General features: G+C 50.6%; 1 protein-coding gene across 1 annotated transcript in view; it reads left to right on the forward strand.

Moving 5' to 3' along the window:
- Positions 1-13,881, forward strand: part of ITGA9 (integrin subunit alpha 9) — a 242,502-nt gene that overhangs the window by 124,336 nt on the left and 104,285 nt on the right. The window contains exon 17 of the mRNA XM_036431802.2: positions 1,994-2,070. Coding sequence (XP_036287695.1) covers positions 1,994-2,070 — 77 coding nt within the window. The remainder of the gene's footprint in view (positions 1-1,993; positions 2,071-13,881) is intronic.

The raw sequence follows: 13,881 nt of genomic DNA on the forward strand, positions 1-13,881 counted from the left end.
GTCACTAAATTTGACTGTATTGAGCCGTGATCAGCAAACTGCAGCTCTCGAGCCACATGCAGCTCTTTGGCCCCTTGAGTGTGGCTCTTCCACAAAATACCATGACATTGGGGAGTCTATTTTGAAGAAGTGGCATTAGAAGAAGTTTAAGTTTTAAAAAATTTGGCTCTCTCACCGAAACCAGTTTGGCTCAGTGGATAGAGCATCAGCCTGCAGACTGAAAGGTCCCAGATTCAATTCCAGTCAAGGGCATGTACCTTGGTTGCGGGAACATCCCCATTGGGGAGTGTGCAGGAGGCAGCTGATCGATGTTTCTCTCTCATCGATGTTTCTAACTCTCTCTCCCTCTCTCTTCCTCTCTGTAAAAAAATCAATAAAATATATTTAAATAAAAAATTTGGCTCTCAAAAGAAATTTCAATCATTGTACTGTTGATACTTGGTTCTGTTGACTAATGAGTTTGCCAACCACTGGTATAGAGGTAAAATTAGAACTATAGAAGTTCTCTCAATATATGAATGCTCTAAATGGGTGAGCCAAGAGATAGTATGATAATTGGTGAAACAAGAGATAGTTGTTTATTACTTAAAATTGCAGAGGTCACCAGCAGAGCAGTGCTGCTTAAAGTGCGGTCGCTTGGGATCTTCTGAGAAATGAATGTCTCGGGCTCCACCCCAGACCCACTGGGTTAGATGTTTGTGGGTGTGTCCCAGCAATCTGCATTTTAACAAGCTGAGCAGGTCATTCTGCTGCAGTCCTAGTGGAGAATCACTGTAGCAGGGGCACCAAGGGTAATGATTTCCCTGTTAAAATTAGGAAAAGATAGCTAGGAGGGTCCATTGTGAACGTGAGATAACGTGTTGTCTATCCTGGCCGGAATTCTCTCCGGTAATGTCTACATCCAATAAATCAAGAAGTGGTAGTACCCATAGATTTTTAGAGATGAGGACATAATCACCAAATGAAACACAAAGTGAACACGAGTAAATACTGGTTGATCCTGGAGAGCCGGACTCAATAGGGAGAGGTTAGAGGACAGTCATTATTTTTGTTTTAACCACGCGATTCTTTGGTTGAAATTAAAATGCAAGAAAAAAAAAAAAAAAAAAAAAAAACTGGGAAGATTGTCCGGGAGCCTGAGAAAAGTTGTGGGAGAGTGAGCCTTGCTTCTTCCCCTCTTCCTGATGAATACTTTGTTTAAGATAATTTAATGAGCTGCCTCCATGTGTCTTCCAGATGTTGGCTCAGTTGGAGGGGAAGAGAGATCCTGAGAGTGAGAGCGAGGCCCCGCCCAAGAAGCAGAGCTGGTTTTTATCCTCTGCGTACCTGTGTGATGGCTCTGCAAAGAACGCCTCCCCTCGCTCCTGGAGCTCTCTAAGTCACGTGGCCAGATAGCTATCGCGAGGACGGAAATGCCTTACTTTCTTCCACTACAAGGTTTCGAGTCCATGTTGGGTTGCGGCATGGAGGTGGATTAAGTCTTGGCGGTCCAGTAGAGTCAGGGTCTGCCCCAGTGCTGGTCTCAGCTAGAGCTTTGCTGCCTCCCCTAGATAGTAAACAGAGGGAAATGGCCAGACAATCACTAAATTTGACTGTATTGAGCCGTGGTTGGCAAACTCAAGAATCATGTAAGGATGCTTGACTCAACTGACTATTATCCACTCAAACCTGAGGCCCAGTAGAGAGATTCTCAAAGATGGGAAGGACTCTAACATGTACCCTTCTTGAAAAAACTACTCAAAGAAGCCCTGGAACAGACTGAAAAGGAGTCCAGGAAGGAATCCCCTCAGCAGGCAAGACCACCGCTGGCGTGGGTTTCCCTGGAGCCTGAGAAGGAGCCCTCCCCGAGCAGCCGGGGAGCTGGCTTCTGGGGCGTCGAGGGCTTGAAGGGCTCACGGGCAGAATTCCGGCTGGTCAGGAAGAAGGTTTTGGGCTGTTATTCACTTGTTTACCACTAACTCCTGTTCCAACCCCCCTATTGTATCTCTCACAGACCGTTTTTGAAAGGAACTGCCGTTCCGAGGACTGTGCCGCTGACCTGCAGCTTCAGGGTCAATTGTTGCTGTCCAGGTAAGTCAGTGCTCCTTTCACAGCATTGTTCTGGAAGGTTCCTTCGTCTTGACTCCAGGCCCAAAGCCTCAGTGTGCAGATTCCCTCCCCGTCAAAGAGGATAAATAGAGGTGGTGGGTTGTATTTTGTGGTTTTTTAAAAAATGTATCTTATACAATAGTTTCAACAACAGCTATTATTTGGGGATCAAGGGGAATTTGGTTTTTGTTTGCCATTCCACATAGCTCACAATTTAGTCTATATTTCTAATTTCTGTGAGGACTTACGTTTGTATGTATGTGTGTGTGGAGGGGAGGGGGGCGGAGTATTTTATGTTTACTCGCTGTATTAAATTGAACCATATGAAGTTGCCAATATTTAACTGTTTGGGACAACTCCTGTGATTGGACCGATCATTATATAAGGGTTCTTTTTTCCCCTCCCCCCCCCCCCCCCTCACACACACTTGGCAGTGGCGTCTGCTTTAACAACAATCAGCTGTTCTGTGGCAGGAGGGGGGGCGCAGGTTGTCCCAGTCCAAGTGAGCAGCCAGTCTCTGCTGTTTGGGGGTTTCCTCCTGCAGCCCCCGAGGCCCCCAGGCTAGAGGCGAACCGCATACCACCTCCCACTTCCCCTTCGCCAGCCCTGCATTGCAGACTTCTCCGAGGATGAAGGTGCTGGCCCTGGACCCCTTAGCCGCACTTCAGAGGGCGGTTTCCTTTCCAGACAGTTCCTTCTGAAAGATTGTTTTAGCCTTGGGGCCAGAAAGCCCTTCCATATGATTTATGACCGTTTCTCAAAAAATCGCCATCCGCTTTGATAGTAGTTCTCTGAAACGCCGTACTGTGTCCTCTGTTTGAATCTGTGAGCGTTAAGTGTGGGTGGAATGAAATATCGCCTCATGAACCAGTGAATACACTAGGACACTTATGATGATAAATGTATTATTCATCAAATGCAAGACATACTGAGGTTCTTTTCCTTTTGTTTGCCTTTATTGGGCGAAAGGTGATGTAATCCCCCAACACACACACACACACACACACAAATACTCCAAACCGCTTAAATATTAATTAGCGTTTCTTTGACTTCAGACAAGAGAGATAGATTAAAGTCCCTCATGCTTTGCCAAACTGAGACAATTACTTCAACCTCATGAGGCAGGTCTTGGAAATTTTTAACATTAGTAAGAAGGACCTTCTGGGATTATTAAAGAAAACCAAATCTAAAGAAGCCTTCATAAGTTATCAGGTCATTCCTTTTAGTTTTAACTAGGTCTTCCAAAAAGTGTTTTAGGGGAGAAGTAACAGGAAACACAATCTGGGGGTTTGTTTTGTTTTGGGGCGGACTGTGGACATTGGACATTTCGTTTGGATTACAGAGGCGTTCCTGTGGTGGGGGAACGCTCGCTTGTTCCAAGGTAAAATTTTAGGTTAGGAAAGTCTGGAATGGGTGATTCAGTCCATCTCTACTGAACTGTGTGTTTCATATATTAAGATGGAAAACCCAAGGCTGGTGATCAGTAAGTTACCTTATGCCTAAAGCTGCCTCCACGTCCACAACTCTGCCTCTTCAGAGTGTCGGTTCTAGTCAGTTCTGCTCCGTGGGTCCAGCCATCAATAATGTATCCGCTAGCTACAGCCACAACATATGCTGCGTAACAAATTACCTCAAACCTCAGTGGCTTGAAACAGCGATCACATATTCTCGAGGTCCTGCAGGTCAGCTGAGGGTTGGCTGGGTTCAGTTGGATCTTGGCTGATGTGCTCCCGCATCTGCAGTTCAGCAGACGGTGGGTTGACCTCAACCAGACACAGGTGACCCAGGTCAGCTCTGCTTCGTGTGTCTTTCCTCGTCCTGTTGGAACCAGAGGGCCAGCCTGGGATCCTGCTTCTCCTGAGTGGCTGTGGTGCCAGAGAGCAAGCAGAAACATCCCACACCTCTTGAGACCTGGGCTCAGAACTGAGCATCCTTACCTCAGCCTTACCCTAACGGTCACCACGAGTCCATGGCCAAACCCGAAGTCACAGGCAGGGAAGAACACTCTGACCCTTTAGTGAGAGGAACTAAAGAGGCACACAGCCAAGGGCACAGGATAAGAAGGGATGGAGAATTGGGACCGGTCATTCTGTCTGCCCTACCGTGTAAGAAACCTGGGTGATGGTGGCACCACCTGCTCAGTGCTTCAGAGAGGTGAACGGGTCATTGCAGGGCCATGGAGCAGCTTCCAAGAAGTGGAATTAAGGAGAATGAGGAGGGACCATGCATTCTGGGGAAAGGGGGGAAGAGAGAGAGGGAGAGAAGAAGGCAGGGAAGAGGGAGAGACAGAGAGAGAAGGTGAGAGAGGGAGAGAAAGAGAGGATGGTATGGATCATGTGGTCCTCTGTTCCACTCAGTGAAAGTATCTTCCAGCTAGAGTTCGGAGTCAGCTACTCTCTCCATACATCCCTGGCACAGGCCCATAGCGTGGCCTTTGTCTCGATGCAGGAGCGCCCTGGGCGGGGCTGGACTGAGGAGAGATGGTGTGTTGATCTCCACCGTGGTGCCTCCCCGAGGGCCATTTGGACATGCGTTTTGCCTTTTGTGCTGTCTTTAGAACTTAGCTCTCGCGTTAGCTGTGACTCGCTGTACTGCAACGTTGAAGCAAAGGGGCAACGGAGAAGATCCTCCTCCAATGAGTGTAGATGGTGCAGTACAAGGTATTGTGGCAGGAAGCAGCCAAGTTCCCACCGGACTGAGGAGCTGTTTGAATCATCCCGAGTGACTGGGTGACCAGAAGGCCCGGGATCGAGCCAGGAAGGGCTCTCTGCGCCTGGGACTCGTGGATGTTTTTCTTTTTCTCTCCAGAGAGCATGAATCCTGGCTGGCCTGCTGTCTCCTAAAGCAGTCAACTCTTTAATGAAAAGTTCACAATCATTAATGGCCTTGAGTCCAGCTCCAAAACACGCCATATCCAAAAATGTCCAGGAATACCGATGAAGCTGTACAGACAGTTTCCATGAAGCAGGACTGAAATTTCCATTTGTAAAACGATGCAGCGACGTTTTGTTTTGTCTGTCTGAATACGCACAGCTCCTAAGAAGGCGTCACATGTGATTAGGTTAAAGAAAAAGAAATATAGACTATGGCAGTGGAGCTTTAAAAAAACTTTTTTTTTTTCGATGCCTCCCCTAGGAGACCAGTGAACCATTTCAGCGCCTTCTGGCTCGCCAACTCCAAGAATGAAAGCACTCTTAGGGGAGGGAAAGACACGGTGGAATATTTATGATGTTAAAAGAACCATCGAGCGGCCACATAGAACGGTCCTGTGGTTATACCCTTACTAATGCTATTATCATCGTGGTGAGGGTGGGGGGTCATCCAGTGAGTTTCCCAGAACCCTTACCTGGTAGTTGGGTAGCTTTGTCCACGAGAGACCGGCCTTGGAGAGGAGGATTACTGCATCCCGAGAGCTCTTCAGAGTTTGAAACAAATTGTTCTTCGTCTCAGAGTGGCAAAGTGGCCCGAATCACTGAGGGCACCTTGTGGGGTGGAAGTAAAGTTGGCTTTTTTTACGAAGGGGAAGAGACCCCTCTTTACTGAGCACCTCCATGCCCTCGGGTACCCTATAGAGTCCTCAGGACCCATAAACACCCTGTAGCGTCTTCCCAGCTGTGCAGCCTTGGGCAAGCTGCTGACTGTCTCTGGGCCTCTGTGTCCTCATCTGCAGAGTGGGAGAAATAAGAGCGGCCCCTTATAAAGTGATTGTATGTCATGAATCAAAACGTATTTAAGTCCTTCCACACATGCTTGGCATAGAGCAAGCACTCGGGATGAGAGCTAACATCGTTTCCTTTAAGCCTCTCAACAACACAGAGAAGGAAATAGGACTACATTCCTTTTTAGTACGGAGGACACAGGCTCGGGGGAGGCCAGGTTACTTGCTCAAGGTGGGAGGAGGGATTATAGCTGGAAATGTCCGTCCCACCATTGCTATTGGGGTCTGATATCAGCTGGTCCTAGACTGGAAGTACCAAGGCTGGGGGCCTTGGGGGGAAAGTCCTCCCCTGTGTGAGTAGCCTCATTGCTGGCTTTCATCCACCCCCCATTCGTGCTCCCTGATGTACTGTCTGACCTGTGGGGACCTGTGAAATCGCTTTTCTCTCTGGAGATGTTGGCCACCAGTCCTGTCCTGTTAATGGCGGTCCCTGCAGCAGTCACTGCGTTCAGAATCCATGTAGGCTGAATTTTCCTGTCCTTGGAGGGTCTCAGGTTTGACCACGTGCTGGTAGGCTCTCGTAGTAAGAGTTTCCTTGATCAGTGGCTCAGTTGGTGAGCATCGACCTATGAACAAGGAGGCCACGGTTCCATTCCCAGTCAGGGCACATGCCTGGGTTGTGGGCTCGATCCCCAGTGTGGGGCGTGCAGGAAGCAGCCGATCGATGACTCGCTCTCGATGTTATTATCTCTCTCTCTTCCCTCTACCTTCATCTCTGAAATCAACAAAAATTTATTATTATTATTGAAAGAAAGAAGGAAGACGAGAGGGAACTGATCAGAAACCTGGAAAACTTTGGCCCTTGCCAGAACATTAGCCATGTGACTTATTTATTTTTTCGTTTCTTCACTTTCTGCTCCAGATCTAGAGGTTGGGGAGGGGGCAAAAGAAGTTTGTTGATTGGGGGCAGCTGGCTTTTGTAATTGCTGCTCCATCCACTTTCTCAAAGAATCTCAGTTGATGAGTTTATTCTGGAATTTCCAACAAGAGTGTCATAGCACCTTTTGACACCAAGACTTTCTCCCACGAACTTCCTGGGAATGCTTTCTCCCCACGGGCTGCCAAACAGCCAACACTCTCCCATCGTCTGCATCTTGTTCCTTCTCCCCTTCCTTACCAGGCATAGCCACGGATTGCCCACGTGCCGAAGGGAATTTGGCTTGAGAGCAAACCCAGGAGCCAAGTTCGGGGCTGAGAGCTCTGTCCCGTGTTCCTGAGGACAGCAGACGAGGAGGGGTGTGTCCACAGGGCATCACAGGCAGAGAGGAGGAGACCTCTGACCCCTTCGACATCCTGGGAGGGACCTGGGTGGAGCGGGGCCACACAGCTGTGTTTCTTTGGAGCCCTGGCTCTGGCTGCGCCCCAGGGATGAGCACAGATGCTGACTCTGTGGCTCTGAGCCACCCGCCCATTGTCCTACAGAGGAACTTGGGCAGGACGAACCCGGCCCAGCTCACAGGCTCCTCGTGGCTGGCTAGTGGTTTCCGCGCATGCCCTTGGAGCCCATGGCATTTCAGGTGCAGAACAGGGCGCTGACAGGCAGGGATTGGGGTCCCTTAACTGAGGTCAGCAAGGAAGTTAAATGGCAGAGGCCGGCAAAACACCTGCCGGGAGGTTCCTGAGTCCCAGGCCAATGTTCCAGCCATCGGACCCCTGGTCTCTGTCTAAATAGCCGTGGCCGCCCTGGCTAGTGTGGTTCAGTGGTTGGGCATCATGCCATGCACCAGAGGCTGCAGGTTGGATTCTTGGTCAGGGCACATGCCTGGGTTGCGTGTAGGAAGCCGCCGATCAGTGTCTTACTTTCACATCAATGTTTCTCTCTCTCCCTTTCCCTTCCTCTCTCTCTCTAAAAATCAACAAAAAATATTTAGACACAAAGAAATCAATGGCCGTGGCAGCTTGGGGAATCTGGCCTGTCTCTCCCTCCCGCTGTGATGTGCTGCCATCCCATTTAGGAAATTCCTTCCTATCTCAGGGATGACCCGATGTCCTGAACGGCCTACCGGCCTCAACATGAGGCTGTGGACAGTGAGCTGTTACCATGGGAACTGACTTTTTTCCCTTAGGGAAGTCACTTCATTTTCAAGGCTCCTCTTTCCCCTCCTCTCCCCCCCCCCCCCGACACACACACACACACACACACACAAACACACACACACACACACACGCACACACACACACACAGGAGCCGCAGAAAGCTATCCCAGTCAATTCTGGGTTTCAAGAATGGCCCTCCTCTGGTGGAGCAGACACTGATGGAGATTTTCCATCTGGATGGTGAGAGGACGAGAAGTCCATGGAGGACCATGGAAGGCAGGCTGAGGAGTAACCATGGCAACCAGAGAGGAAGCTGGGAACATGCTCCTCCCCGGCCTTCCTCCCTAACCACCTGGGACATCTGAGTCCACCTCCTGGGTATACTTTTATTTGGTAGTATTTTCCTTGGCTCCCAAATACAGCCAACCATCAGAGGGCTTATGGGTAAGCCCCTCTCCAGCAGGGTCAGAACGAGATGGCCGCTGTGCCCGTCCCACTGGATGTTTGGCCTGAGATCAGGGGCCCGTCCGGAGAGAGCAGCCACTCGGTTCCTCGATACCATCAGGTGAAGAGCAGGCGGGGAGCTGCGTCTTTGCTAAGATTCTCACAGTTTATTCTGCGTGGCCAGGTTGTTGGTCTCTTGCCATTAACACCAGACTCACCCGTCCCACCAGAGACTTAGTTGCTGTAAGAAAAGCCAAATTCCAAAGATGCACAGTGGTTTTGTTTCCAGAGGCAAACCTTCCTCCACACCAATCCTTTCTCGTGGTCGCGCACAGACTCCCGTTAGCTTCTTTCCCCGGGTGCTCCGAGCCGCCTGACGTCACCTCGGAAAGCCCAGGCCACCTTTGCTTTGTCCCCAGTGGTCATGCCCCGCTGAGCCAAAGGCGACAGGTCACAGGCCATTGCTGTTGCCCCGAGAGGGAGGACCATGTAAGGAACTTTTGGATATTAAGAGCCTTCTCCATTGACTCCATTCCAGGTGATCTTTTTCTTTTTTAATATATTTTTATTGATTTCAGAGAGGAAGGGAGAGGGAGAGAGAGAGAGAGAGAGAGAGAGAGAGAGAGAGAGAGAGATCAATGATGAGAGAGAATCATATAGCAGCTGCCTCATGCACACACCCTACTGGGGATCGAACCTGCAACCCAGGCATGTGCCCTTGACCTTCAGTCTGCATCCACTGAGCCATACGGGCAGGGCTATTCCAGGTGATCTTGACCCAACAATGACGAGGCCGGGTGGGTGCTGTTGCTGCCACGCCCGGCTCCCGTGGCTGTGTGGGAGCCACGTGCCCAGATGTGTAAGTGTTGGCTGCTAAGGGCTCACGGCGGTCCCACCTCTGGCCTGGAGAATGGCCCTCAGCTCTCGGGAGCTCTCCTGCCTGGGAGGTTACACCCGTCCCCAGCAGCCCTGAGCCAGTGACGGACCCATCGGGGCGCCAAAAGCCAGCCCCTCGTGTCCGTGCGGGCAATTCCATGCTGTGGCCTGCGCTGCAGAGCCCCGGTGGGAATCAGGCTGAGCAGACTCTGCGGAGACCACAGACCTGAGCAGCGCTCCCCCGCCCCACTGCTTGCCTCGGGCCCTGGCCCCTGCTCCTCAGGACATCTGTCCATCACCCACCCGAGTCCTTGTCAACATCAACGATGCTTCCAGGACCTGACCTGAGACCCTGGCACATTAGACCTCACATATATTTACTTGTTTGCCCTCAGATCTCCTGGCCAAGCAATCTCATTTCTTTTTAGGACCGAGTTTCAGAAGGAAACCAAATCCAGTGTCTGTCGGGTATTAATTTCGTGAGGAGTAAGGAAGAGGGAAGAGGGGAGGGGAGATGAGAGACAGTTGCTGGTGGGCTTTGCATATGCTCACTTGAAATTGGAGGGGGGTGGGCTTTTTAAAGACCAGGCCTTGAGTGACGTGGAGGAGGGCCCTGTAGGTGGTGAGGTTTACTGCTGGTTGCTTCTTCCCCGGGCCTTGCTTTTAAAAGAGGACTGTCTAGCCCCAGCCAGTTTGGCTCATTAGATAAGAGTGGAGGTCCATGGACTGAAGGGCTCCGGGTTCAATTCCGGTCAAGAGCACGTACCAGGTTTGCAGGCTAGATCCCCCACCCGGGTTAGGGCACGTGTGGGAGGCAGCCAATTGCTGTCTCTCTCTCTCATAGATGTTTCTCTCTCTCTCTCTCTCTCTCTCTCTCTCTCTCTCTCTCTCTCTCTCTCTCTCTCTCTCTCTCTGTGTGTGTGTGTGTGTGTGTTTCTTCCTCTTCCTTCCCTCTAAAAAAAAAAATCAATGAAAAAATATCATTAGGTGAGGATTAACAACAACAAAAAAGGGCTGTCTAGACACAATGGACAGCAGGGGGGCTGGCAGCCTCATGAGAGATGTCTTTCACTGCAGTGTCCTACCGCTGTGGGTCCCATCCCCTAGTTGCTCAAAATTCAAGGGGGGGTGGGGAAGAAGGGGGAACCTGCACCTCCCAGACCCCAGCAGGCCAGACAACTCGAGAGAACCAAATGAGCAGGCGGCTCACGTGCGACCTCGGGTGGCACCGTGCCACTGCTGGGTCACGCCATCCATCACTGCACACCATCCCTGTGTCTCATGACGTCAGGCCTCTGCGCGGCCCCCAGATCTGGGGAATTCCTCCGCCGCCCCGAGTCTTCTTTAATCCAGTTGTTACAGTGAGTGAACCCCGCTGATCTGTTCCAGATGTCCTAAGATTTAGTGATTCCGGAAACTACTCCCAAAGCAAAGGCTGAAGAGGATCGGAATGGCCCTGTTCGCCGGGAACCAATTTTTTTCCACGGTGAAGCAGATGGGGCAGGAGGCAGGAGCCGGCGCTGCCTGGAGGGGCAGCGGGGAGCCTCGGCCTCCTCGTGTGCCCCACGGAGGAGGACTGGTTCTGTCTCTGCACGAGTTAGCAAAGGAGCCAGGGCTGGGGCCAGATTAATGCGAGTGACGTCAGCGAGGCTGTTGGGCGTATGACTTTTTTAAAGAAACATGCGTTCATGATCTGAGTGTTGCTCGGGGAAACCACTCTTTGGCTTGAATGGCCTTCATACACGCTTTTCTCTCTTGGTGATTATAAAACTGGCCCAGGTGGGTACACAGGAGGGTGGCTTTCCAACGCCCACGGAGCCAGAAGTGCAGGCCCAGGCATCGTTTCCCTGCCCGGCTGTGAACCCTAATGGCCGTGCCTCCCAGGGGTGCCTGGGGATTCCTATCTGGAGTTAATAACTGTGTGGGCCTGTGTTGCAGGATTCGAAGGGGTTTATAAAGCATGGTGCGGGCTTTATAACCCACTGTTGGAAAAGATTAAAACCTCCATCCACGCACACATGGAGTCCAATTAGTGGCTGAGGCAGTATTTAAGGGTATGAACCCTATGAATATTAAAGCATATTTAAAACAAAACCAGAACTCAATTCATGGGAACTGTTGCTATTTAGATTTTTTTTTTTTTTAAGTGTATTGGAACGCAGACAAGTGCCCAGGACATGCTGGTGGAGGTCTGGGACAGGCCGTGGAAGCACATCCACCCAAGGGTCCAGCTCTAGTCCGGCCTGTCGTGGGGGAGGGGGTTGCCAGGGAAACCAAAGGCAGGAGGGGAGGCTGAGCGAGAGGCAGGGGGAGGGTGGGAACACCTGCGAAGCAAGCTGGTCCAGATGCGGCCCTGAGCATTGGAGGAAGTGAAACGTACTGCAGGGCATGGGGTGAGAGGTCCTGAGTGTCAGTGTGAGGGACACGGGGTAGTGAGGAGCCGGCGGCTCCAGGCTGGGGCTGCAAACCACAGGGGCTGCTTCTGCCCTGCGCCTCCATGGGGCCGTGAGGATGACCACACAGAAGGCTGAGGGCTGGGAAGAAGGAACCATGGCCATCACGCTAGAGTCTATTAAAAGCTAAACTAAGATTAGATCTCATTGTTTGTGTATATTTAGTATCACACCTTTTGGTGCAATATCCTGTTTGGATATCTTTTGGTGCTTTTTTTAAACCAAAAATATTTTCGTTTAAAAAAAAAACAAAAACAGAAGGGATATCTTCCCCCCCCCCCCCCCCCCAATAACTAAAACCTTATAAATCAAGAGACTTTAATGATTTTTTTTTATAACAGTGAAAATAGGTATTTGGATTCTAAATAATGTATCAGGAAGATCTATGGGAATGTAAAGGAATAGGCAGTTACTAGCTGAAATGAGCCAGAAAGACAAAAACAGTTTCCCATCCCTGTAGGAAAGAGAAATTTCAGAGCTTATTCTGGAACATTCCATGAGAGCGGACTCCTTTGTAGTCTCCACCTGGACTTGAAGGTTCCCTGGTCCAGAGTTTTGTCACAGGAGAGTGACTGTGTCCTGGGGGGAGGGGAGCCTCTCCAGCTAATTACAAACTGAGAGACAGGGCCTGAGACTCTGAAAACACAGTGCTAACACTCATGTATGACACTCAACGTGTAACACGCATGTGTGACTCTCACCTGTGACACTCACGTGTGCAGAATTGGGTGAGGGCATTCGCCTTGGCATCTTGCCTCTAAATGTTGGTATCGGCAGCTGCAGTCTTTGGAGGTGCAGAGATGCTGCGGCTTTGAGAAGGGGTCTTTGTATTGTTGGTCTAGAGCAGTGGTCAACAAACTCATTAGTCAACAGAGCCAAATATCAACAGTACAATGATTGACATTTCTTTTGAGAGCCACATTTTTTAAACAAACTTCTTCTAATGCCACTTCTTCAAAATAGACTCTCCCAGGCCGTAGTATTTTGGCTTGATTGCACAAGCTTCGAGCCTGGGGAGGTGAACAGAGGCTGTGGAGTGAACTCCATAACATTGGGGGTATGGACCACTGCCTTCCCAGGTTGGGAAGTCGAGAGCAGTTCCTTACTGAGTGCGCATCCTTCAGAGATGGGCTCAGAGATGGTGTTCGCTGCCACCCATCGCTTCTTGAATTTATCCCTGATCATTCTCCCTAAAGTGGATTGCATGGTAGAAGCTCGATGTACGTACCCCCCAGATTCAACAAGGGCACTGTCTCATGACCTACCTTGTGGTGCCCTGGTGTAGAGCGGGGATAACATTCAGAATGATAAACAGCCTTCTCATAGCCTGGGCATACCTGCCTTTAAGAGCTCTTGGCAGCCATGCATAGCCAGGACAGCACCCCTGTGTGACCCTCTGGCTGTCAGCCCTGGGTCAGGGGTGTGTTTGGTCGCCCACACCAACGTGTGGCAGGACCATGAGGCCCGCGCGGGCTGGAACCATCGGTAGACATGGAGACCGTGGCACTTGGGAAGGATCTTCCTGACAGTTGCTAAAGAAGGGAAGTGACCAGGATGTGGCTCGCAAGGGTTGCTGGGGTGTCTCCAGGGCCTTGGGGCCCTTCTGGACATTTAGCAATCACAGGACTCACTCTGCTGATCTGCCAGCCACAGGCCTCCCTGGCTGGCTCCTTCTCCCGTTCATCAAGCTGCATCTCCCATCCATAGGACCCTGCAGCGGGCACGGTCAGCACTGCCTGTGTCCCTTCTACCCTGTGTTCAGGCCCGGTGCTCAGCTCCAGTGACTGCCTCTCCGGCTGCCCTGCCCACCAGGCAGAGGTGCTGGGAACAGTGCCCTCCCGTGCCCACAGCAGCCCTCCACCAATGATTGCAGGCCGCACATAAATGCCTCCCTCACCAGTGAGGCTTATTTGCACAGTGTACCACTTGGGGCATCAGATTTGGTGAAACTCAAAATTACTTTGTGGGGAAGACAAGCCCACATGTGGCATGCTTTTTCTTTTGAGGCATTTCACAATATTCATTACTGCGTGTCACAAGCAAGCGAGTTGGTGAGGCTAAATAGTACCAATTTTATTTTTACCCAAATTTGTTTTATTTCCCCCGCCCCCCCGCGACCTCTCCTTTGCAAGTAACATGAGCAAATGTGTACCATCGAAGGTTAATCACAAGTCAAACATATTGTATTGTTGAGAGCAAAATATGTAGAACTTACTGAGAGTCTTGCAGAGTCCTGACCAGTAGAAACATACTGTAAACCACACA

The sequence above is a fragment of the Pipistrellus kuhlii genome, unplaced genomic scaffold, assembly GCF_014108245.1.
Source record: "Pipistrellus kuhlii isolate mPipKuh1 unplaced genomic scaffold, mPipKuh1.p scaffold_m20_p_11, whole genome shotgun sequence".
In the NCBI taxonomy this organism is placed as follows: domain Eukaryota; kingdom Metazoa; phylum Chordata; class Mammalia; order Chiroptera; family Vespertilionidae; genus Pipistrellus; species Pipistrellus kuhlii.